Source organism: Gadus chalcogrammus, chromosome 8 (assembly GCF_026213295.1).
Source record: "Gadus chalcogrammus isolate NIFS_2021 chromosome 8, NIFS_Gcha_1.0, whole genome shotgun sequence".
NCBI classification, from domain to species: Eukaryota; Metazoa; Chordata; class Actinopteri; order Gadiformes; family Gadidae; genus Gadus; species Gadus chalcogrammus.
Genome location: NC_079419.1, coordinates 13,613,027 through 13,638,883, shown reverse-complemented (window position 1 = coordinate 13,638,883; position 25,857 = coordinate 13,613,027). Strand labels below are relative to the sequence as shown.

Below are 25,857 nucleotides of genomic sequence, written 5' to 3'. Positions count from 1 at the left end.
GAATGAATGAATGAATGAATGAATACTTTATTCCAGACTCAAAGTTCCATATAAAAGACAATACAAATACAAGGTCAACATAGATTAAAGTAGATTAAAGCATTTAATGAAAAACACGGTTATATGTCGGAATTGTCTAATGGTAAATTCTTTTTTTTTATATTATGTGATTGTATGATGTACATTGTATCGACTGATTGCATACAGATGAGCTGCAATAAAAGTGTGGTGAAATAAAGGTAAGGAGGGTACTTTCTTCTTTTTCATGACTAATTTAATATTTGATAGTAAATAATTATTTATTTTTTTGACTTTTTCGACTGATCTGACGTCTTGATGAAACGTGTCTTCAGCCAACTACAGGGAGTCGGGCTTTTACTTTGAAAGCAACAAGGCAGTGACAGCGTCGAGCGCCGTCAAACTTAAAAGAGGACTAAACAAGACTTCAGCAGACCACAACAATATTTTCCACAAAAACATTCGGAAGTGTAACGTTTGTTCTACAAATACAAATCTCTCTTTGCGATTTGAATTTAGATATTCTGTCGTTTAAAGCCCGGAAGTGTTGTTATTGCGCTGTGTCTAACTTCATCTCCATTACAATGTTAGCCGGGCGGATGAGCTGATTATGTCTAAACATTTATTCTACTTCCGAACTGGAACATGTCATCGTTCCCAGAGGATCTGTTGCAAGAAAAATTGACCGAGGTATGGATAACACTCAACTACATAATTCAACTAATTTAGTACAGAAATCCCCGCCACAAAATGCAAATTAAAGTTTATTTCGACATCCCTTTCACACTTTCTGCAGGACCACATTGCATGTACTACTGACTGGGTTCTATGTAGAACAAATCAACAATGACTATGTCCACATTTCAACCTTTAATTAACTGGTCACCCCTTGTTCCTTTCTTCCCAGTGTCAGTACAGCTTCCCAGACGAAACCCTGCATGACGTCAGGCGTGTCAGAGCTGTCTACAAGGACCTGCGTCTTCATGTGGACTACTATCGTAAGTGTACTCTTCTGTGGACCGATGGTCACATTCACACCAAGATGGTCTTCCATGGCTTAAATAAGGGGAGCATGCTGCCATCTGGATTTCAGATTCACTTTCAGAAGACTAGTATTATATCTTTACGGGAATATTGTTTTTGCTGAAAACACAAAAAAAAAGAACAAAAAAAACGGACAGATAAATTTGATTGGGCAATCAATATGGCCCAATACTAGGAAATCAGAACCAAAATACAACTGTGTTCCAGTCAAATGTAATTACAAGTACAAACATGCACATGAGCTGATAAGCCGGTTTAGGCTTTTATGTGCGTCACAGTATAAACACATAAATAATTGTTCCAATGTCAAATTTGTAATCATATTAATTAATTTGAAAAACACAAAAAGTAACTAATACTCGCTATCCTACTAACATTCAGCGCTTTTTATGAATATGAATACTTCATATGTCCTTGGTCATCAAGTGATTCCTAGTAGTTGAACACGTCTCAGTGATAGCAGGAATGAGGTTCTTCTTTCTCCTGAGAAGTATGGGAGAAATGTACCACTCTCCCTCTAGTACGGCCTCGGGAATGAACCGAAGCTAGACCTTTTTCAATGTGCGTTGATAACGTGTTCCATACGTGGTAGGAGCTGGTGAACAGCGTAGTAAATCTCCACGTAAGGGAAGAGTGCATGGGACGAGGTCATGACGTATGAATGATGTACGGGCAGAATGGAGGCATAGGTAGGGACCCAGCAGTGGCTCTTCAGTTCTTTGTCAAACCAACTCGGCTTTGTTCTTACTTGCTCGCGAGTAATAATAAAGACTTTTTTCACTTTCATGCTTCAGGCTTCTCAAACTCTCTTACATTGTTAAAGTGTTAAATAAAATCATAGTTTATTTGAATACCCAAAAGGAAGACGTATCAAACATTCTCCAAGTCAGTCAAGCACTTGTCCAACTGCATTGCGCTGTATAAAAGCATAACTTCACTGCCAGTAACTAATTTCTGTAATGTGACTCTCACCGGAAAAACTGGCTTCACCAATAGTCTTTTATTTTTATAGTGGGTTTTGCTGTCCCCTTTTCATCCAACCATTATACTAGTTTACTGTCCTTCAGTCAGTAGAACCATCAATATCTCCATACTGGATTCAGTATACATTCAGCCACTTTAACACTCAACCATCAGGAGATATCCATTCAGATCACGTGACCTGTGACCAAACACACACAGGTGGTTATTAATAGCCTACTATAAGGATATTTGATTACGATATTTAGAAAAAAGTTTGTATATATGTAGTGGAAACTACTGAACGCCAATTGTGCATGGGTGTCACATGAACATTTGATGCTCAAATGTAATTCAGGAGGATATGATGATTCATGGGGAAGAAAATGTGACTTGCGCTGGCTGAGTCACATTGAGGTTGATTTTTTTTAAGACAGAGAGAGAGAGACAGACAGACAGACAGACAGACAGACAGACAGACAGACAGACAGACAGACAGACAGACAGACAGACAGACAGACAGACAGACAGACAGACAGACAGACAGACAGACAGACAGACAGACAGACAGACAGACAGACAGACAGACAGACAGACAGACAGACAGACAGACAGACAGACAGACAGACAGACAGACAGACAGACAGACAGAGCTCAAGTGTGTGCCTGCCAGCCGATGTATTGTGTTTAGTTGTATAGTCTGATCCACAACGTCCACAGCTTACCTGAAGGAAGATGCCTTGACCCCAACTGTCTCCTTCATGACCTGTATCACCTGCGCTGTGCTGAACTGAACTCAGTCCCTTTGGATGAAAGAGTCTCTACTAAACGACTTGAAAGTAAAATAACTAATGATATGCTAAGGCACTTATGAACCCTAGTTACATTCATCCCTTTGGTTGTCTGCAGCCTGCTCCTCTGTGCTCAGTTCAACTCACCCCACACCCTTACTCTCGGTTCCTCTCTTTACTTCCGCTACTTCCTGTTGGGGCCAATCTCATCAATCTAATGTTAATCTTTATGACCCTTTTAACCTAGCGTACTGTAAACTCATGTGCCCCCACTTCTGGGCGCGGGTTTGGGCCCTTACACACACACACACACACACACACACACACACACACACACACACACACACACACACATACACATACACATACACATACACACACACACACACACACCGTTTTTTGGTAGCTTATGAGATGTAGTTCCACGTTGCTGTAATTACGAGGGGGAGATGAAGAGGCAAGCAGTATGGGTCGAGAGACAGGTTTAGGTTTAGGGTTAGTTCATCCGACGTTATATCACATACATACACATGCAGTATACATACAGCCGGGCCCACAGACATTGGGCCGTGCTTTCCTTGCGGGCCCCTCCTCTACCCCACTAAACTGGATCTGTAAATACTGTTTATATTTTGGTTATATCTGTATAATAATACCCTGCATTATATTGATTGATTCCTAAAATATTCTTTTTTTTCAAGTAAATGTCTAGTATATTATGCCCTGAATAGGTAGTTCTTCAGTGCCCAGTCTGACTGTTCTGTTTATCTGACAATACAAGACTTGAACTAGACCGTGAAATGTTCCCCCTTCCTCTTCCTCATCCTCCACTCTGTGTGGTTCTATAACAGCAGGTAAGCCTGAGAAGAAGGGGAAGAAGCTGCTCTACCTGGATGGAACCATACCGGTCCTGTACAAGGGTAAGGACGACCCGTTCAAAATAACTTTATTGGCCAAAGCAGCTGTTAAAGTCTAACAAAGAGGACAATGTCAACTTGGATAATAACATGCTAAAATAAAATCCCCCCCTATATAGAAACAAAGAAAGTGATATATAGAATGTCAAAAGTAAAATATAAAGTACCAAGGAAGTAGACTATGATGGAAAGATGGATCAGTACTAAACCATGGAGTGGATCTAATCGTGCAGAGCTGAGAGCCAGGACGAAGTGCAGAGCTAAACTTGTCAAACCTGACTAACTGGGTGATCCAAATATCTCACCAGCTACACTTTACCCTGATACTCCATGGGTAGAAACTAGGCCACACACCATGTTTTTTGTAGCTAATCTAATATTGATCCTATGTTTTTATTTGTTCTCAGCTTTGTAGGGTGCTTCGGTTGAGTGCTTTGCCAGTGTCAGTCAGAGGCTCAATGTTATTGTATTGTCTTCTGTAAGTGTTGTAAAGTAACCAACAATTGTATGTGCTTGCCACTTTTTCTATGTACATCCTCACTGTACCGACAGTAAGTGTATATTGTTGTTTCTCTTTTTTCTGACAAATGTACTTGCTTTGGATAAAAGCGTCTGCTGAATGCAATTAATGTAAAATGTAAACGTAAATGTGTTATGTGAAAGACAGATTGGACAGTACTTAATAAAGAAAACAGAAGTTCTGGAAGCTTCCCACCAGATGTTCCTGGCCATGTGTTGTATAAGTTGTGTATATATATGTGATTGATTGATTATTGATGAATTGCTCGTTTTCTCAGAGTATCAATACAACACCCCGGTGCGCATTTGGCTCCATGAGAACCACCCTGCCAGCTGGCCCAGATGCTGGGTCCGTCCCTCCGTCTCCATGGTGATCAACAGTGCATGTCCCTTCGTGGACGCCCAGGGCCTCGTCATCCTCCCCTGTCTCAGCAACTGGACCCAGGTAGGGGAGGGGGGCGGGGCACCCGTCCGAGACCCATTGATAAATAACTAAGTAGTGTGTCTACTGCAATACTACCACTTCAGTGATGAGGGTTCACTTACCTACCTACCTATCTATCTAGCGCAGTCTGTCTGTCTGTCTGTCTGTCTCTGTCTCTGTCTCTGTCTCTGTCTCTGTCTCTGCTCCGTCTCGCTCACACTCTGTATCTCTCTCCATCTTGCTCGCTCTTTCTCTCTGTCTGTCTCTCTCTTTCTCTGTTTCTGTCTGCCTCTCCATCTCGCTTGCTCTCTATCACTGTCGTACTGTCTCTCTCCCTCTCCTTCTCGCTCTCTCTCTGTCCGTCTGTCTTTCTATCTCTCGCCTTCAATTCAATTTAAACAAGCTTTATTTGCGTGGAAAACAAACAAAGGAGGTGAATAATTAGGTCCAATTATAAAACATTCTCTCTCTCTCTCCCTCAGGGCGTGTCCAACTTGACCCGACTCATCGATGAAATGAGGATGGCGTTCCAGAAGGTCACACCCATTTACGCCAGGATTCTTCCCGCTTCGAGAGACGGAGACCCTGTGCCGTCGCCAGGGCAACAGGGGCCGTCTGTACCCAGCGTCCTGGTGCACAGGTTTGGGTTACTTTCATATTTTTATGCATGAATATGGTTTATTCTATAGATTTCCTCCTGCTAGCTCCCTCTATCTATTAAGCGTTTCAGAAGAAGAACATTATTCATTTTTGAAACACGTACTTTCGAATTTACAAAAGGTACTATTTACTTCTAATTACTAACTTACAACTAAGAATTTTTGATCCAAAGTAGCGTACAATGGTTTCTATTAGACACAGATCATTAAGGAGCAGGTAGGGGTCCTGGGCCATATTGACCCAGGACACCCACAGGTAGTTTGTGAAAATTGGGTTTCAAACCTAGAAGCTGCCAGGAGTCTAGTACTGTCCAAATGGGTGATCTAGAATGTTCCATCTTCTGATTGGTGCTCGCTGTGAGCTCTCTCTCTCTCTCTCTCTCTCTCTCTCTCTCTCTCTCTCTCTCTCTCTCTCTCTCTCTCTCTCTCTCTCTCTCTCTCTCTCTCTCTCTCTCTCTCTCTCTCTCTCTCTCTCTCTCTCTCTCTCTCTCTCTCTCTCTCTCTCTCTTTCTCTCTCTCTCTCGCAGTGGGTCCAGCTCGTCCTCCGTGACGACACACTGCCCTCAGGAGGTCAGCCAGTCCTACCACCACACAGGTAAACACCAGTATAGCACGGCCTGGCTGATCTTCATGGAGTCCTCTGTGCGAAACATCTGCTGTGGTTACCCCGTGGGTCTCCACGTTAGCGGCGTGGCCGTTAGAGGCCCCCGACGTAGCTGACTCTCTCCTCCCGGATAACATAACTCCCCTGTCGGGACGGAGGACCATTAGTGCAGACACCAGCATAGAGGCGTCCCCACGGCAACTGGCGCAGAAGTATCATGAAGCCCTCCAAAGTATAGTCTGCTGGTTGGTAGTATGTTTTGTACTCGTCCCTCTTTATACTGGTACTACCAGTGGCCACTGTGGATTTTTATCCAAAGTTACTGATCATTCACTAGTCGTTGAGGAGCAGCTGGGAGTCACAGGTTGTGTACAGATGTGGTTCTAAGGTGTTTGGTGTGTAGAGCTGTGTAATGTACTTCAGTACAAATTTCACGTCCAGTTTTCCCTTTCTATTGTGATGACCTCTGGCTGACCTTCCTCCCAGGCAGCCAATCGGAGCCGAGCAGGGCGCTGGGTCTGCGGCCTTCGTACACAGATGAACTACTGGGGATCGACTTCAGCACTCCACAGAGCTTGAACCCCTTCCTCCGTCAGCCCTCATCCCCCTCATTCCCCCCACCCTCCTCTTCCTCCTCCTCCTCTTTCTCCCCCTCCCAGCCTACACCTCCAGCAGGTGAGACCTAATGTTTCCCAGAACTTCTTCACTATTCACTGCTCTCTAGTCGCCAGGCAGATACTTTTATCCAAAGCAACTAGAGTAAAGGTGCATCTTGCTCATGGAGGCCTACAGGTAGACGGCGGACATTGGGGTTTGGACCTAGAATCTTTTGGCTGGGAGTCAAAACACCCATACTACAGGACTATCCTGCTCTGAAGTAAACTGAACTGATAAAACTCCTCTTCTTCCTGCAGATGTTGTGAACCTGCTGTTTCGAAGACTGCAGCTGGACCCACAAAGTGGCCACCTGAACACAGGAAGTGGTCATCAAGCACCAGGAAGTGGTAATCTGACACCAGGAAGTGGTTACCTGACTCCAGAAAGTGGTCGCCTGACACCAGAAGTGGATCAACGGACTATAGGAAGTGGTTATCTGATACCAGGAAGTGGTCATCTGACTCCAGGAAGTGGTCGCCTGACACCAGAAGAGGATCAACGGACTATAGGAAGTGGTCATCTGATACCAGGAAGTGGTCATCTGACACCAGGAGGAGATCACCGGACTACTGGAACTGGTCGCCTGACACCAAGAGGAAATCACCGGACGACAGGAAGTGGTCACCTGACCCAGCAGCCAGAGCTAGCCAAGGTGAGAAGGAGGAGGAGGAAGAAGTTAGAGGAGTTGGAACAGAGATTCTAGAATTGTAGCTACGTCTCTAGTGGCTACAACAAGCCACTTGAGGCTGGAAGGCTAACATAATGCTAGTTTAAACTCCAACTCTGCTCCGTCTGGACCCGGGAGGTCTCTCTCCAGGACGGGCTCCCTGCTGAGAAGGCGGCGTTGTTCTGGAGCCTGATGACCCTGCAGAGCCAGAACTTCCAGCCCCTGGACGTCCTGGAGGCCGTGAAGCTCAACAAGGACCTCCCCTCCGCCCTCAAGTACCTGTCTCACACCTGTCCAATCTGCGAGGAGCAGGTGACCTTCAGTAAGGTGAGACCCCCAGGGTTGCCGGGACAATCCCAGTACCAGTCCTGTATGGACCACTGCCTTTGTCTGTCTGCACCGAAAAAGTTGGGTATTGGATATTTTTATGTATCAACTGATGAGGAGGTATAGATACCAGCCAGACTCCCTGACACGTCACTGGATGGTTTCTGTGGTCAGAGGAGACTTTGGAGGAACTCACGGCTGTCGTGCGACCCAATGTCCCTGTGTCTGTTGTAGATCATCGCCATGACCCACTGCCCGTGTGCTTTCTGCGAGGACTGCTTCAAGGCCTACTTCACCACGGCCATCAAGGAGAAGACCATCGATAAGCTGGTGTGTCCGCTGTGCAGCCGGCCGGACACCAGAGGCAAGCAGGGCATGGAGGACGCCGTGGACTACTTCAACCTGCTGGATACGCAGGTGAGATGCTCGGCAACAAGGTCAGAAGCTAGGCAGCCAGGTGAGACGCTAGGTAACCAGGTGAGACGCTAGGCAACCAGGTGAGGCGCTTGGCAACACAGTGAGGTGCTAGGAAACCAGGTCAGGTGCCAGGCAACCAGGTCAGTCAGGTGTTAGGCAACCAGGTCAGGTGCTAGGCAACCAGGTGAAGCGCCAGGCAACCAGGATAAGCACCAGGCAACCCCCTTAGTACTCTCTTGCCTCTGTTTCTTTACTGATGTGGTCTGTATTGGTTGGTTCTGATGGACAGATCCGTCACTACCTTGAGCCTCAGAGCCATGAGCTGTTCCAGAAGAAGCTCAGAGACCGGGCCTTGCAGGACATGCCCAACTTTCGCTGGTGTGCCCACGTAAGTACCGCTTTACCCCAATACACACATACACATACACGTACACCAGGGGTGGACTGGCCATCTGGCATACCGGGCATCGTCCCGGTGGGCCGTTGACCCAATGTGGGCCGGTCCGGTCCGCTATGTTTTATTTTTTCCTCTCTCTAAATTCCCTCCAATTGGGCCGGCCAATGGGCTACAGAGAGTTAGCAGTGTGTTGCCAGCATCGAACGCATATTATTGGTCTATGTTTGTCATTGTCAATCTTCAATCATGGGCTGACTGGCTCAGAGAGCCCTGACAGTGCTGTCCATCACAACACAAACCAGGGTGGGCGGGACCTCATGGCATGGGCCGGAGTCGCGGGAGCCGGTACGGAGCTGAAAACGCCCGGGTGGTGCTGAAAAACGGCGACTTAAGCCTCTGGAGATGGAAGTTAAATGTTCAAAATTGACAGACCTATTTCGTGCCGGGGTCCACACCCCAGCAGGTGCTGCTGCGCCAGGAGACGAGCGAGTGGAGGCATATATGCTAAGTAACGTTAGCCTGGGGCTAGCTAGGCTACATTTTGAGACATGTCCAAAACAAAGTAGAAAACGTTTTTACATTGAATGTGATGTGACCTAATTAACTGCATACTTGTGACAACATATTAGCCCAGAGTTGAAGGGCTGTGACTGTTGGTAGTTGTGGTTGATTTTGTTTAAATAGGCCGAATTGTGATATTATGGGTTATTATTGTTCAGATGATTTGGCTAAGCGCAGTCTCTTGTTGCCATAGCAACAGTAAACATTGACATGGACTAATGAGCTGTAAATAGAGATGCAGAATCAAGCTGTATTGTAAATACAGATGTGACACTTTGAATTTTAGCACAAAATACAAGTAAACCTATTGGAAATAATTAGTTTAATTTGCAATATTTGCCATTGAATTCATTGTAATCTTTCAATTCATTTATTGTTTACTGAGGTGATGACTATTTCGAGAGGAATGCAATATGTGTATGTTTAAAGGTTTATGTGAAGAAACATGTGTGATAAAATGACAATTGGTTATTCATAAATGTCACTTTATATTCTCTGCTACCATCATCTCCTGTCAAACAGGTTTTCCTGACCTGCTAGAAGTTCTTCTATGACGCGAGAGAGAGAGAGAGAGAGAGAGAGAGAGAGAGAGAGAGAGAGAGAGAGAGAGAGAGAGAGAGAGAGAGAGAGAGAGAGAGAGAGAGAGAGAGAGAGAGAGAGAGAGAGAGAGAGAGAGAGAGAGAGAGAGAGAGAGAGAGAGAGAGAGATTCTCTTGACTGTGAGTTTATTATGCAACTTGTTTTGCCTCAGATTGAAACAAAAGGTTTGATTATGATTATTTCCTGGTTGAAGATTTTCACATTGATTTTAATTTCAAACATTTGCATATCTTTTAAGTTAAATTAACAGTTATGCAGGTAGGCCGAATTACAGGTCTGAATAGATATGCATTCTCATATACATGTATGTGCACATGTATACATACATGTGCACATACACGTGTATGAGAATATGAGAAAAAAAATTCAATTCTCTATTTATGGTTTCATAATGACTGAGTCACCGTTAAAACAAATTGGTTTCAGCTCTAATGCTGTTACTGTCTGTAATATGTTTCTATTTAGATTATTTGTCAGGAGATTTTGTTATTATTGTCCGAGTCTGGTTTTAACTAATGCTGGGCTTGCACCAAACGATTTTCACAGTCACAGACTAATAACTGCAAGAGAGGAATTAGCGTTGGATCATGTGTGATATTTAACAAGGGTTTTGTAGTAGATATGGCGGTTGGAGATGCAGCAACCACAGGATATCTGCTAACTTCCTGTTCGGGTTTCACACCTTTCTTGTCAGCAGCACAAGAAACACAAACTTGAAAAACAAAAAACGGTACTATTATTCGGATATACAGGGTTCTTCCCGTTCGTCTCGTCCCACCCCTAGTGCTAATAATGTAGTGGGCTGGTCTGGAGAGAAAATGCCAGGGCTGAAATTTTCTCCCAGTCCACCCCTGACGTACACATACCCATGCACACACACACACAGACACGTGCTGAGTGACATCAGAAAAAAATCTTCGCATTGAAATTTTGTCCAGTGGAGATGTCCTGGCTTTTTAGTTTCACGATGTTTAGTTTTTCTGTCAAGTCCAATCCTTGTAAATTATTACATAATGACACATATATATTATATTGGATATTGTAATGATATGCAATTACTGTCAATTATCCATAATTGCATAATTGCACCTCTGGTTGTGTGTGTGTGTGTGTGTGTGTGTGTGTGTGTGTGTGTGTGTGTGTGTGTGTGTGTGTGTGTGTGTGTGTGTGTGTGTGTGTGTGTGTGTGTGTGTGTGTGTGTGTGTGTGTGTAGTGTTCGTTCGGGATGCTGCACGAGGCTGACCGGCTGAGGATGGACTGTCCCAACTGCAGAAAGAGCACCTGCTCCCGATGTAAATCACCTGTAAGACACACACACACACACACACACACACACACACACACACACACACACACACACACACACACACACACACACACACACACACACACACACACACACACACACACATCTATATCTATATATTTATACACAAACACATGCATGCATACAGTACAAACGTACACACATGGTGTTTTACTTGCAGTTGCTCTTTGTGAATGAACATGTTGCGTGTGTCACACAGTGGATTCCTGAGCATCAGGGTGTGTCATGTGAAGACTTTAAAAGATGGCAGCTTCAGTTCGACCCCAACAACCTGCAGTCTCTGGAGCTGGACAGCGCCCTCCTCAGGAATAAAATAGGTAATCCTCTAAGATTAGCTTGATGAAGCCATATGTTTTCTCTTATGAAAGGAGATAAATGTTCTATCCAAAAAGGCGTTCTGCTATATTTTGTCCAAATCACACAGTTAGGGTTACGGTGTGTCCTCAGAAATCATGAACCTGATCGATGTGTTAAATTGTATATGTATATATATATCAACCTTTAGGGTTACCACATTCTGCTAAAGGATGGCCACATCTCATTTGTTCATGTCCTGTTGAAGCTTTTATTTCTGTGTTTCAGAGTCCTTCTCAACCATGTACCCCTATGTGTGTGTTAAAGAGTGTCCTTCTCAACCATGTTCCCCTATGTGTGTGTTACAGAGTGTCCTTCTAAACCACAAACCCCAGTGTGTGTGTTTCAGACTGTCGTTCCCTACCACAAACCCTTGTGTGTTTCAGACTGTCCTTCTAAACCATGTTCCCCTGTGAGTTTCTGACTGTCCTTCCCAACCACAGACCCCTGTGTGTTTCAGAGTGTCCTTCTGTACCATGTCCCCCTGTGTGTTTCAGAGTGTCCTTCTAAACCATGTTCCCCTGTGTGTTTCAGACAGTCCTTCTAAACCATGTTCCCCTGTGTGTTGCAGACTGTCCTTCTGTACCATGTTCCCCTGTGTGTTTCAGACTGTCCTTCTAAACCATGTTCCCCTGTGTGTTGCAGACTGTCCTTCTAAACCATGTTCCCCAGTGTGTTGCAGAGTGTCCTTCTAAACCATGTTCCCCTGTGTGTTTCAGTGTCCTTCTTAACCATGTTCCCCTGTGTGTTTCAGACTGTCCTTTTAAACCATGTTCCCCTGTGTGTTTCAGTGTCCTTCTAAACCATGTTCCCCAGTGTGTTGCAGAGTGTCCTTCTAAACCATGTTCCCCTGTGTGTTGCAGACTGTCCTTCTGTACCATGTTCCCCTGTGTGTTTCAGACTGTCCTTCTAAACCATGTTCCCCTGTGTGTTGCAGAGTGTCCTTCTAAACCATGTTCCCCAGTGTGTTGCAGAGTGTCCTTCTAAACCATGTTCCCCTGTGTGTTGCAGAGTGTCCTAACTGCCAGCTGGTCTTCTACCTTTCCAAGGGCGGCTGTCTCCACTTCAGCTGCAGCCAGTGTCAGCATGAGTTCTGTGGCAGCTGCAGCCAGCCCTTCATCCTGGGTTCTGTGAGTCCTGGTTCTGCTTGTAGTCCTGTACTGTTGTAGCCTGAGTCCTAAACTGTGGGGTTACGTTAATGCATAGGGGGTCGAGAGATACTGCTGACCTGTAAGCGATAGAGTAGAGATCTTCACAGGTCTAGAATGACAGCCCCGAACCCTGATTGACTCTAGAAATTCGTGCCGAGGTCCAATTAGATTTGGTAATAAGAAGGGTGAGGGCCACCAAAAACAATATACAGTATATATATATACCGAACCATTTTTCTCCGAGATATTACAGACCCTACCTGGTGTATTTCCAAGAGGATAAAGACCCAGGACCTGCGAGGGGTAGGGTATTTAACGGACCCCACAAACATAATGAAGACTGCTACTTTAAAAAAGCAATTCTACTGCTAATAAAGGTTATTATTGTAGGATACAACACATGGTAGCCTAATAAAAGAAGACACAAATAAACATAAAGCCCTTACTCAAACGGGCTACGTTTTTGCTTTAAGAGATGTGATGTGCCTGTCTTATACGAGTCCGACCAAAACAGTCTGTCACACGCAACACACTTAACATCCTCCTTTACCGCAAGCTCTTCCACCGCTCTGACTCACCTCGCTGTCGATGCTGGACGTTGTTTCCCCTGTGTTTCCCTGCCTGGTAGTCTGATCCGAATAATCAGCGTCATCACCCTTCAGTTACATGCCTTTCTCCGGGGATCAGTGCTGGTCACGGGTCTCCTGGATCCACTCGGGTGTTACGCCCCATGATAGAGATGGAGTAATAGAATGGAACCAGGCCCAGACCTGATTGACCATTATAAACCTTGATAGACCCGTGTAGTCCTATAGAGATTTGATTACGCATTTATGACTGCAAGTATCATTTGAATGGTCAGAAGTTTGAAAGGTCAGATGCATATACGAACCAACATAGTTTGTTACCATGTGCGCAGTACTACCATTCACTTAGTGCGGTGTGATACGTTCACTGGGACTTTAACTTTACTTGGAGATGTTGGTGTGGTTTAAACCAAGCGGGTGTCAAAGCGGATGCACAAAATGTAAGAAGTTGGGGTCGCAGAAATGTCTAAACCAGGTTGGGGATGAGGCCTCTGCTACAGCGTGTTGTGTGTCCTGTCTCCAGAACTGCTCGTTCTCCAAGGACTGTTCCTCCAGGGGCCTCCACGCCCACCACCCCAGGAACTGCCTCTACCACCTGAGGGACTGGACTGCGGCCCGCCTCCAACTGCTGCTACAGGTACGCTCGCTGCCCATTGGCTCCAATGAGTGCCACTCACCTTGGGAGCCAACCAGAAACTGCATGGCAATGAACCAGTGTTAGCTGCTACGTGGTTTGCTTATTTCAGTAAAAAATATTGAATTGAATGCTCTTGACAAATTCATTACTAGCTACACATAATAAGTCAATCCATAATCACGTTGAATGTTTCAATAACTAGTCGTTTATTCTATTGTGTGATGACTGCCATGTTGTCTTGGATTCAGTGCTACAAGGTGCCCCCGTCATGGCTGGTCCCAGACCCGACCGGGCCACCCCAGTCCTCATCCCCAGGTAAACCCAGCAGCAGATCACCTGACTCTGGAGAGCCAATCAGATCAGGGTTCAACAGCACCCCAATGGCCCAGGGCCCGCAGACAGTCTGTTTGATGTACATTACATTTGACCGACCACATAGTGTTGGACAGACAGGAAATCAGTCGGGTTGGTATTGATTTGAGTTAACTTCTAAATCAAGTCAAAGATAATAGAAGAAATACCTGAATACTATTTATTTTTATTTTCACTAGCACTTTTAATGAGTGATGAAACAAACACAAGTTAGAAATATCATGTTCCAAACGCTGATGATTACAACTTTGAGGGCCAGTATACATGTTCCAGTATGCACTGTGAGGCTCTGAGCTGGTCCCTGATTGGCCCCCTCCAGGAGTGTGTTGGGTGCTGGAGGTCCCTGATGACAGCAGCTCCAGGGAGGAGCCGTGTGGCCGGCCAACACTGCCAGAACACTCCGGAGTCTGCGGGTAGGGAGCCTCCCAGAGCACGCTTCAGACGGGTTTTTAAATGTCCAATGGGGAGTATGTACGTCCAATAACCAAACCAAACCATATCAACGTTACCCTTATCTTTGGTCCCCGTGGTGTAAGCCAGGTCTAGCGTGTGGCCCGTACGGCCCCATGTCCTGTGAGCCCCGTGTTTGAAGGTCCTGGTTGATGGTTTGCTGTGTGTGTTTCTGGTCCTGGTTGATGGTCTGCTATGTGTGGTCCCGGTTGGTGGTTTGCTGTGTGTGTTTCTGGTCCTGGTTGATTGTTTGTGCTTCTGTTCCTGGTTGATGTTCTGCTGTGTGCTTCTGGTCCTGGTTGATGGTTTGCTGTGTGTTTCTGGTCCTGGTTGATGGTCTACTGTGTGTGTATTTCTGGTCCTGGTTGATGGTCTGCTGTGTTTTTTTTCTGGTCCTGGTTGATGGTCTGCTGTGTGTGTTTCTGGTCCTGGTTGATGGTCTGCTGTGTGTGTTTTTGGTCCTGGTTGATGGTTTGCTGTGTGTTTCTGGTCCTGGTTGATGGTCTGCTGTGTGTTTCTGGTCCTGATTGATGGTCTGCTGTGTGTGTTTCTGGTCCTGGTTCTCAGGCTGCACCACAAGGAGCGCTTGGTGGAGGTGGTGCGGCGGGCGGGGCTCGACCCGGCCACCCTGTATGGGCGGGCGGAGCTGGAGGCGGAGCTAAAGCGCTGGTACGTGACGGTGGCGCCGCGGGCCGAAGGGGAGGCGGAGCAGCAGTATCTCCAGCGCCTCCGCAAGGTCAGTGGCCGAGTCGTCGCGCTCATGATGTCATGACCGCGGTGAAGTCATGAGGTCTGTTGACATCGTCAGCAGACCAGTGTAAGCGTGATGTTTTGAAGAATCGGTTGGTAACCCAGTGATCCTGGTGTCCCCTCCAGAGCCTGACCTGCATTCCTCTGAGTAAGGACTCCTCCTCCCCCTCCTCCCAGCCCAGCACCAGCACCAACCGACAACCTGGCATCTCTTCTTCCTCCGCCTCTTTGTCTCAAACGTGGGCCACGACGCCAGGACGTAAAGCGCTCCATTAAACGCTGCTAGGCGGGCGAACGGCTCCACCTGATGTCCAGATGGTGTCACTACAGGGAGCGCTGCTCAGCCGTGGGAACGCGATTAAACACAGACTCCAGGCTATACTCACTCCATAAACCTATTGCCACTAAGTGGTTCCCATATATATGTGTTACTAATGATGTTTAACCCTTTTAAAAAGAAAAAAAAACATGTAAATTCAGCAGTGGCCTTCTCTCTCGTGTCGGTAAACTAATAGAAAGCGCCCCGTTCTCTAACCGGCGGTGTTACATCGGTCATGAGAAAGGACAGTGAATAAGAAAAACAATAACTCAATAGTCTGACTTATCTAGACATCTTAGCAGCTAAACGCGTCACGTACTGTCCAGGGCAACCAGTCAAACAGTCGTGTACAGTTGGTTGGGATAACGTAGCCTATTAAGTTCAAGGAAGTATTTTTCAGTCAAAAACCAACTGTTACCTCTGAAATGCTAAGATCATTTGAAACTTTATTATGGCGTGTAGAAATGTTTCTTTGGGATTTTTGGTCCATTCTCATAACATTTAGGACAGACTTAAACAAAAATCGTTTTTGTCTTTCAGTTCTGACCAACAAATGGCCAGTGTGGCCTTGGTCGTCTTGTCTAGCTCTGTTTGCTATGCACTTTTAACTGTTGAGTTTAATAAAAACAGATTGCGAAACACGGATTCTGTGACTTATTTAAAAAAGAAAAGGCATTCCATAGGAGTTGGCTGGGAAAGTAATCTTTTATAAATAAATCTTTAAAAACTTTCAGTTCAGGTTACAGTTACAGTTAGAGTACATCAGATACAAACAGATTGAATGACTTTGTTTCAGAACATAGTCTTCCCGTGGATACATCCATTAAAAAGGACTTGTGGTGCATTAGTGGTTAATCCTACGCTGCAGCGTCATCTCTCGTGGGTTGGAAAGCATCGATTTCTTTCACAATTCGCTCCGCGATGACCTGGCAGTTGGCTGCGACCACCCTCCTGGACATCAGGTCCATCGGACCTCCTGTACACACCCACACCAACAGGTCAGAACCGCACCAAAACACACACCAATATGGCTTACTGCTGGGCTGGCACAGTGGTTAGAAGCAACACCTCTAAACCATAAGGTCTTGGGTTGAAACCCAGCTCGGAGGGTTCTGTATTGGTGTTCTTTGAGGGTTTCCTCAGACTAAAATACATATATTTAAGGTAAATAACACTCCTGCCAGTGCCCTTGACCAAGGCATTAAACGTAACAAAAAAACAACCTAAGATAAATAGAGCAAATAATAAACAAAGTTAAGTTAGAAAAAAAAGTGTTTTCACTTTTTCTATCTATAAGTGAAACTCCATCTGATGGCCACATATCAATCTCTTCACATATCAATCACCACTGATGTTCATTCTATGTTTTTATCCATAAGGATGGATGTCTCCGGGTCGCCGTACCCTCCACGTCCATCAGCACCCCCCCGGCCTCCGACACGATGACGGCGGAGGCGGCGAAGTCCCAACAGTGGATCCCCGTCTCGTAGTACGCCTCCACGCTGCCCGCCGCCACGTGGCACATGTTGATGGCGGCCGAGCCTGCCCCACGCAGGCTGGGCGGGAGGAGAGAGAGAGAGAGAGAGAGAGAGACACACCTTCAATAAGACCGCTCGGACGTGAACTTCAAGTCTATTTTGGGAGATGAGTTTATAAGTAATGTAGGTCCAAGGTTGTAGTTAAAAAAAAGCAATTTTAATATGACAGTATTTGAACCATACTTTATTCAAAGTAGTAGTCATTCAAATACTAAAATACTGCTGATGGCAGGAAATTCATTCCTGGATCATCAAATCAAAGATTTGATTCCTGGTTTCAATATTCAATTCATTTTTCCAATGTTCTTCTGCATCACATGAAAACATCTGCCCTGAGGGTCGCGACCTCCCAGCTGAGAGGTTCTGGGGTCGAACGCCGATACCTTCACAGAGTCGACCTGTAGGGATCAGGAGCCGGATGCCCCCAACTACTCCCTAATAACATGCTTGTAAAATACATTGGCGCTGTGGATTTATGCATACACTGAAGAGTGACTGTATGGACTGACCCGTGGACCGGCAGACAGAGCACCTTCCTCATGGTGGAGAACACCTTGTCCATCACCTCAGGATCTCTGGTGGAGCCGAACTCAGAGGCCACGATGGACTGTGTGATATCTGGGGGGGGGGGGGGGGGGGGGGGGGGGGGGGAGGAGGAGAGAAAAAGAGAGAGAGAGAAAGAGAAAGAGAGAGAGAGAGAGAGAGAGAGAGAGAGAGAGAGAGAGAGAGAGAGAGAGAGAGAGAGAGAGAGAGAGAGAGAGAGAGAGAGAGAGAGAGAGAGAGAGAGAGGACAGACACGGATGGCTCAGCAGGAATGTGGGACATTTATTTATAAATTATAGGCCACAGACTCGGGTCAGGGTCCTTCGGTAAAAACAGGAGGCCAGCGGTTTCCAACAAGCTTTCCGTTAAATATATTCTTCGGCTGAGCTCCACGGGATGTACAAAAATATGGATCTCTATAAATACCTAGACAAACTCTCGTTTTCTTTATATACACGAAACAAGGCTCAATATAGACAGAAGTTGCATTAAAACTCATGACTTCAAAAGGCTACAAAACCTTGCACCTAGCATATACCATATATAATATTAGCAATCATCCCAAATGGTCCTTTACTTTGGCATGCGTTTCTCAGTCCTTGGAAGATCAATCTATGGTGATTCATTGTGTGTTACTATAGACTCACGAGTCACATGCAAACCCCCACACACACACAACCACCCACCCACCTCTCTGGTCGGAAACCTGCAGGGCTTCTCCGTTGCAGAAGGCCCCCTTGCCCTTCCGGCCCGTGTACATCTTGTCCTCGATGCAGCTGTACACCACCCCGAACTCCAGCTGAGGGAGAGTCAACATTGGCAGTCTTGATAACAATTCTACAAACACAACTCTATGTTTGTTAAGATAGTATTCTGGTAGCAGTGAGCCCCTAGGTCCCACATCCTAACAGAACAGAGGTCTTCTCCTCCCAGACCCACCTGTTTGTTGACCGCAAAGCCGATGCAAACCGCCACAAACGGGTATCTGTCAGCCCAGGAGATGGGGCGAATTAGCGTTAGGTATTTCTGGTATTTCATTTTTAATCAACAATCACGTTATATAACGTTATTGGTTGTGGAGGTTGACAAGCGTGTGTAGAATCAGTTCACGTTGTCCCTTGTTTATGCCGGTATTATCCTTTTTGCCAATGTTTAGACAGTTGCTATGGGGACTTGTTCATTTAAAAGGCGTACCCGTGAACAAAGTTGGTGGTTCCGTCCACCGGGTCGATGATCCAGGTGGGGCTGTCGGTCAGAACACACGCCTCCCCCGCCGCCACAGACTCCTCCCCGATGAAGCTGCACCACAAGACGTTTAAAGGAAAATATAATGTGTGCACCTGACATTTACCGCATAATACAAGAAATACATAAACAGTAAAACTGATAAAAACTAAACCAAATCTAAGCATTTCAAATAAATTTAATCGTAGGTAAGCTAGCGGACACACTTTAAAAGTGAACTGAATTTGAACACAAAAAGTTTTAATGGAATTAAAATAAAAAGCTAAACTTTAATAACTTTTACCAGCTGTAACCTACATAGTTGGTGTTGTCTGCTGTTACATAGTTTCAACAGCAGGCAAGTTATTGGACAGTGACTCATTACCAGTGAGTGGGGAACTTCTTGGTCACCGATTCGATAATAAGCTTCTCCACCTTCTGGTCGGTCTGGGTCACCAGGTCAACGGAGGTACTCTTCAACATCACCTTCATGTCGTTCTGCACAGCATCCCGGACCAGCTACATACACATTCAGCATCAGAACAAGACAAACCAGGTTAAAACACGTCGGTCTGATTTGAATAATGTTTAATTACACTACCATTCAAGTCTCACCGTCCCAGCTTTCCGGGCCAGGGCCACTGCATGGTCCATCGCGTCCTGCCACGGGTCTGCCATGAGCTCGTGTGAGGGTCTACACTTCACCGAAGAAACGCTCGACCTGACAGACAGAAACACCCCGGGGCTTAGAGATTCTTTACTTCGGAGCTTTGCTTAACTGATCTAGAATGAGCTTGTAAAACAAAAAAATTGGAGATTATTACAATTGTGTATTGTAAAAAAACACAGCCCGGAGACGCATAATACATATGTATATGTATCCTTACCGAAAACTTGAAATAATTAGCTGAGTGTGTTTACGTCGGGATGAAGCGCATCAGCTGACGGATGAAGGATGAAGTCCATTCTCCGCTTCCCTGTCTTCTTCTTCTTGTGTCTTGTTTTTTGGCGGTTGGCAAACAACTTAAAGATGCATTTCCGCCATCTACTGGTATGGAGTGTGGCATAAATAACAACCTCGCTTAAAAAAATAAATAAATAAATAAATAAAGATAATAATAATTAAAATACTTTTGAACCTATGTTTTCAAAAACAAATTAGCTACCCTGAAAGAAAACGAAATAGAAGTTGATGACACTTATTGGAATTCTTTTGTAAAATGTCTCTTATATCAAAACTTACTTTTTCTTTTCTGAATTTTCCCCTCATCTGTATTCTGTCTTCAATACAGACGAGGAAGACAGAATACAGATGAGGGGAAAATTCAGAAAAGAAAAAGTAAGTTTTGATATAAGAGACATTTTACAAAATAATTCCAATAAGTGTCATCAAATTCTATTTCATTTTCTTTTAGGGTCATGTTCTACGGTTTCTTCTTGCCCACATTCACATCTGCCTGTTTCATGTTTTCCTGTGTGTACTGTTCAGACCTGTGTGCCCAAATCTCAGTCTTGATAGAACCGACTACTCTCTTCTGCTCTTACCGCCACATCTAATTTCTCCCACTTTCCTTTGCACTCTGTAGAACCATCTTCCTTTCCGCTCTTCTTCCCACTGCTTTTGCCATCTCCTATTCAGTATTTGCTTAATAATCCCTTTAATTTCATTTTTATATTTACACTTATATCAATTATGCTTTTTTTTGTAACATCTTTTGCAAGCTTATCTGCCATTGCATTTCCTCTTATCCCAATGTGTGCTGGAACACATAAAAAAACAACTAAGCCCCATCATTTGAATAAGGTATAATGTTTGTTGAACCTCAATCAAAATATCTGGTCTGCTTTCGGAACGGTTGTACTGGCTCTTTACTGTAGGCACAGTAAAAGCTACCCCTATTTTATTACCTGAGTCCTTCGATGCATCTGTATACATTTGAACGTATAGAATTAGTCTATGTACTCCTGTAATACTTGTTTATTATTTTATTTTTTTCTAATAATGATACATCAACTGTAGCATCTGGCAAAATCCAAGGTGGAATTATAGGCATCGGTAGTGTAGGAACTACGTTTAATGGATCTATTCTAAATTGTACTGCTCTCTGGTTTGCTGTCCATCCAAAACTTTTTGTTTCCCTTCTCTCCTTTTCCCAACACGGTTTTAAAGTGCATTGTGCTGGATGATCCTGACTATGGCCCCGTAGTAGTTCAAGGACATCTGTACTCTTCTCAACTGTAGAGGCATCTCCCCCATTTCTACCTGTAGTGCTGCTGTTGGAGTTGTTTTTATTGCACCTGTACATACCCACAAAGCCTGATATTGTATGTTATCTATTTTTCTAAGAGATGTATTTGCAGCTGACCCATACACTACACACCCATAGTCTAACACAGATCTGACTAACCCAGTGTATATAGCCTTTAACGCTATTCTATCTGCCCCCCAATCATACCCAACTAAACACCTCATTACATTAATTATTTTTTTGCACCTGTCCACAACCTTCTTAATATGTACAGCCCATGTAATCCTCTCATCAAACCATAAACCTAAAAATGTATGTTGTTTTACTCTCTCCAACTCCTGGTTGTATATTTTTAACTTAACATCACTCCCAATTTTCTTCCTAGCAAAAAACCCTATCTTTGTCTTTTCCACAGAAACCCCATTTATATGACCACTCTTCTACCCTTGTTATAGCCCTCTGCAATCTCAGCACTATGAAGCTCACATTTCTTCCCCTTTCCCATATTGCCCCATCGTCTGCAAAAAGTGAAACTCCCATCTCATTGACTATATCTTCATATACATCATTTATCATTAAAGAGAATAATAGAGGACTCATAATACTCCCTTGATACTCCCTTTAATACCCAATTTACCAAGCTTTACTAATAGTCCTTCTCCCCACATCATGTCATACGCTTTCTCAATATCGAAAAACACAGCCACTACACTTTCTCTGTTTATTTGTGCCTTCCTTATATCATGTTCTAAACATACTGCTGGATCCATTGTGTTTCTACCCTTCCTAAAACCACTCTGGTACTTACATAAATATCCTTTGCTTTCTACATAATATGGTAACCTTTCATTAACCATTTTTTCCATTATTTTACACATGGTGGATGTTAAAGCAATAGGTCTATAATTCCCTGGATTTGTCAAGTCCTTCCCTGGTTTCCCCATTGGAATTACAACGGCCTCCTTCCAGCTTAGCGGTAGTTTTCCACCCTCCCACACTTTATTAAATAATTTCAAAAGAATCTCTTTAGCTGATTCACTTAGATGCTTTAATATGATGTAACATATTTGATCTTTACCTGGCGCTGACATCTTGGTTTTATTCAGAGATCGGTTCAATTCTATCTTTGTAAATGGTTTATTAAGTAAATCATTAATATCTTTCTCCTGTTTTAATAGCTCTTCATTCTCTGCAATTGTTGTTTCCCTTCCTATCCTTCCATTTTCACTAATATTATCTGAACTGTGAATTTTAACAAAAGTTTTTGCCAACATCTCTGCTTTCTCTTCATCTTTCACTGCTGTAATTTCCCCATTAGATAAGATTGGATATCCATATTCTCTTTTAATGCCATTCATTTTCCTGAACATTCCCCAAATTTTACCTATTTTGGTTTCCCTTCCCACCGAGTTACAAAATGACCTCCAATATTCCCTTTTTGCATTTTTAATTACTCTTCTTAAACTTGTTTGCATCTTTTTGTATTCAATAAGATTCTGAAAACTGTGATTTCGTTTAAACATTTTAAATGCTTCATTCAACTCTTAATTACTTTATCACAATCCTTAGTCCACCATGGAACACTTCTCTTGTTGTGCTTACCTCCCTTCTTTTTTATGGATTCCTTTGCTGCCTCTAAAATATTCCCTGTCTTCTCTTCTTCAGGTAAAAATATGCGCTAGTATTCTTTATTTGCTGCCGCCTACCGGACACTAATATTACAAAGTAAACAGTAAGAATCTAGACATTTTTGGTCATCATAAACAAATGTATATATGTGCCATATCAAACGTCTTTGGCAAAACATTACACAGTGCCTGCAAATGTTTTCATTTTTCAATATATTATTTTTTATTTAATAAAATGTAATTTGTATTTCAGGCCCGTGTTATGTAATTATGTACCATGGTGTAGTTTGCATTGGGCAAATGGTAGTATTTTGGCCACAATTATATCAGTTTAACGATTAGTTAATATTAATTTCCACTCATAATATGTAAGCAGTACACTTGAGAATCAAACACAACAAATGGAATTGTATTGAAATCTAAGTGTTTTAATGTATTTCATATAAAGCCTTAAAACAGAACCAACCCAACCAAATATAATCCATACATAAAAAAAAAAACGAAACGTTCACTTTCTTTCTCTTAAAACCTTCGCTTTGGAATGTCTCCTACTTTAAGACATCTTTCACATTTATCTTAATGTAGTGTTTTCACTGCTGTAGCAGCAGGCACTAGAGTGACTAGACTATAGAAGAATGCAGTCTAACAGCTGCTGGCTCCACATATACACATTGAAGGGTCCACGTCGTCACGGCGACAGGGGAAAGCCTGCACCACCTCTGCGATCCGTTTGGCTACCGGCAAGGAACTGGCTGCAATAACCTTCCTTGACATCATGTCGAACTCTGACCCTGTAGTGGAGAGAGTTTTTTTGTTAGAGCATTATAGATTGCGCTCAAACAAAACGGTAATACTTCACAATAAGGGAACAATAATTAACCATGAATTAATATTGGTTAATTCAGTAATAAACATTAAGTAACAATGAACTATCTAATGGTTTAGTTAACTGTTTATTACATTAACATGAATGACTGATGTCGTTCATGTTTACTAACTAAACATGAAAACCATTGGTAAGTAATAACAAGACCATTACTAAACGGTTAAGTAATAACGAATAACATTTAGTAATGTAAATAAATTGTTAGTTATTGTACCTTTATTGTAAAGTGTTGAAATGCTTCCCAAAAAATTGCATACAGTGACTTTAAAAAACTGAGATAACATAGGAGGAGGCGGGGCTACAACTGACCGTCAGTGTCTATGACCACGCCCCCGGCCTCCTGGACTATGATGGCGGACGCGGCGATGTCCCAGCAGTGCATGCCGATGTGGTAGTAGACGTCAGCCCCGCCGGTGGCGATCAGGCACATGTCCACCGCCGCCGTGCCCACCGCCCGCACACTGCCAGGGAGGAGGGAACCCACGCTCTCAGGACATGTGACGTCGGAAATGGGCGGTGCTTAGAGTATTTGTATGTCACTTGAGTCACTTGAGTGTGAACTTGATTTTAATCAAATGTTGCTTGATTCCAATCCAATGATACTTGATTCTAACCATTTGTAAGTTGATTGTGATCAAACGTGAATGTCAATTTGAGTGTAACTTGATTTTTATCAAAACTTGTAACTTGACTTGACTTGACTTGAAAACCTGTAACCATTCTTGGAAACCATGAGGAGATGTAGATAAACATTCTCCAGCAATTGGAGCCCTGCCTTGGGAATGCTCCATGGGTTTCAATGTTTGACAACCTGGTGCTGCGGTGTGTATCCTACCCGTGGACGGGGAGCTTGAGCAGCCTCATGATGTTGGAGGTCATGGTGTACAGAGCCAGGTCATCTCGCTCAGCCCCGATCTCTGTCACCACCAGACACTGGTTGACGTCTGCGCTCGCAAACACACACACACACACACACACACACACACACACACACACACACACACACACACACACACACACACACACACACACACACACACACACACACACACACACACACACACACACACACACACAGACTCCATCAGAAACAAGCAAAGACAAATTTCTTTGTGTTTTTTAACACTTTACAATAAAGGTATCTTTAAATAATTATCTTTTGTTTGTGTCTGTTTACACTCACTATAAACGTACCTGACGCTGACACCAACACATTTCATTCCTTTACATCCATTTGCACCCACATTCATCAAATAATTGTAGAGAGGGAGAGAGGGAGGGAGGTTTGCAGAGAGAGAGGGGAGAGAGGGAGGGAAGGAGAGAGGGAGGGAGGGAGGGAGGGAGGAAGGGCAGTACCCTCTTGTCCGGAGGTGAGGAGGGGGACACCATTGAGGAAGGCTCCCTTCCCCTTCTGGGCGCAGTACATCTTGTCTTCTACAAGGCTGTACACAATGCCAAACTCCGTCTGCAGCGGCACACACACCCAGTCAGTTCCCAAGTACCACTGGCAGTATCAGTAGTATTCTGACGTTCTACGTGTTCATACTATTGACGTAAGTATGTTTAGTATCTGGGCGATATAACACAAAAATAAATAATAACTAAAGGAATGATGAATTATGAATTCCATTAAAGCAGATTCGTCTTTTTTTATCCAAAATATAAGAACAATATGATAACTGTAAAAACTGCTGCATGGTACATAATCATCACCATGATATCAGTGCCATTCTGAGATTCTCTGAGTTCTGGGTGTCAATTTAAATTTAAACTTCATGCAGCATTCTTTGAATATCACGTTAACCCATAAAGCCCACAGGGGTTAAAGGTCGGAAATGTGACACCGAGACCTCGACTGGGTCTTCAGGAAAACGTGGTAAACAGAACTAGACACCTCAGCTCACTAGCAAGGTTATGTAATACTGCACAGGGGTTAACTCGTTACCTGCTGGTTGACGGCGAAGGCGATGGATATAGCCACAAAGGGGAACCTGCAGAAGAGGGAAGGGTTTTGAGTTGTGCTTCATGATTAAAAACATATTATATACTTAACATACCATGCTTGATTGAAACACATTTGGAAGCCATAGCCCTTTTTGCATGTGACTCCAGTAGCTTTTATAAACAACAACAAGGGAAGAGAACATGGGGGATGTTTGACTCCCAGGCCTAGAGGTTCCGGGTCCAAACCCCTAAGGTCCACCATCTTACCTGTAGGCATCCTTGAGAAAGTCGCCCCTACATCCCCCACCAGCTCCTCGATCTTAATTCACTGTGAGTG

General features: G+C 44.0%; 3 protein-coding genes across 5 annotated transcripts in view; 1 reads left to right on the top strand and 2 right to left on the bottom strand.

Annotated features, from left to right (window-relative positions):
* Positions 1-309: 309 nt before the first annotated feature.
* On the top strand, positions 310-16,602 carry si:dkey-181m9.8 (uncharacterized). Of its 3 annotated transcripts, none has more exons than XM_056596871.1 (19): positions 310-708; positions 926-1,016; positions 3,665-3,733; positions 4,528-4,694; positions 5,156-5,313; positions 5,857-5,927; positions 6,423-6,611; positions 6,851-7,245; positions 7,411-7,587; positions 7,822-8,004; positions 8,294-8,392; positions 10,775-10,864; positions 11,088-11,205; positions 12,254-12,372; positions 13,504-13,617; positions 13,866-13,932; positions 14,309-14,402; positions 15,007-15,175; positions 15,316-16,602. In XM_056596871.1, the coding sequence occupies exons 1-19, from the start codon at positions 664-666 to the stop codon at positions 15,463-15,465; spliced, it is 2,565 nt and encodes an 854-aa protein (XP_056452846.1). In that variant the 5' UTR covers positions 310-663; the 3' UTR covers positions 15,466-16,602. The 3 variants fall into 3 exon arrangements, with proteins under 3 accessions (XP_056452846.1, XP_056452844.1, XP_056452845.1); XM_056596869.1 differs by having other exon boundaries at positions 311-708; positions 7,399-7,587; XM_056596870.1 differs by having other exon boundaries at positions 313-708; positions 5,860-5,927; positions 7,399-7,587.
* Positions 15,928-19,807, bottom strand: LOC130387671 (inositol monophosphatase 1-like). The gene is made up of 9 exons (XM_056596872.1): positions 19,701-19,807; positions 19,429-19,534; positions 19,199-19,332; positions 18,784-18,888; positions 18,529-18,574; positions 18,280-18,388; positions 17,556-17,664; positions 16,913-17,064; positions 15,928-16,484 (listed from the first exon to the last, which is right to left on the bottom strand). Exons 2-9 carry the CDS (start codon positions 19,489-19,491, stop codon positions 16,366-16,368), a joined length of 837 nt encoding a protein of 278 aa, XP_056452847.1. The 5' UTR covers positions 19,492-19,534; positions 19,701-19,807; the 3' UTR covers positions 15,928-16,365.
* A 3,153-nt stretch (positions 19,808-22,960) lies between these two features.
* LOC130387728 (inositol monophosphatase 1-like) overlaps positions 22,961-25,857 on the bottom strand; it is a 4,982-nt gene continuing 2,085 nt past the window's right edge. Inside the window, exons 4-8 of the mRNA XM_056596955.1 lie at positions 25,522-25,567; positions 24,933-25,041; positions 24,412-24,520; positions 23,886-24,037; positions 22,961-23,481 (exon numbers count right to left, since the gene is read on the bottom strand). Coding sequence (XP_056452930.1) covers positions 23,333-23,481; positions 23,886-24,037; positions 24,412-24,520; positions 24,933-25,041; positions 25,522-25,567 — 565 coding nt within the window. The 3' untranslated portion in view covers positions 22,961-23,332. The remainder of the gene's footprint in view (positions 23,482-23,885; positions 24,038-24,411; positions 24,521-24,932; positions 25,042-25,521; positions 25,568-25,857) is intronic.

Bases quoted from the DNA above. Each gene is read 5' to 3' on its own strand.
- si:dkey-181m9.8 (XM_056596869.1), top strand. From the start codon at position 664: ATGTCATCGTTCCCAGAGGATCTGTTGCAAGAAAAATTGACCGAG. The intron at 5,314-5,856 runs GTTTGGGTTACT...CTCTCTCTCTCG, and splicing joins CCCAGCGTCCTGGTGCACAG to CAGTGGGTCCAGCTCGTCCT. The intron at 8,005-8,293 runs GTGAGATGCTCG...TCTGATGGACAG, and splicing joins TCAACCTGCTGGATACGCAG to ATCCGTCACTACCTTGAGCC.
- LOC130387671 (XM_056596872.1), bottom strand. From the start codon at position 19,491: ATGGCAGACCCGTGGCAGGACGCGATGGACCATGCAGTGGCCCTGGCC. The intron at 18,575-18,783 runs GTACGCCTTTTA...CTGGGCTGACAG, and splicing joins ACCACCAACTTTGTTCACGG to ATACCCGTTTGTGGCGGTTT. The intron at 17,665-18,279 runs GTGGGTGGGTGG...CCCCCCCCCCAG, and splicing joins GCAGGTTTCCGACCAGAGAG to ATATCACACAGTCCATCGTG.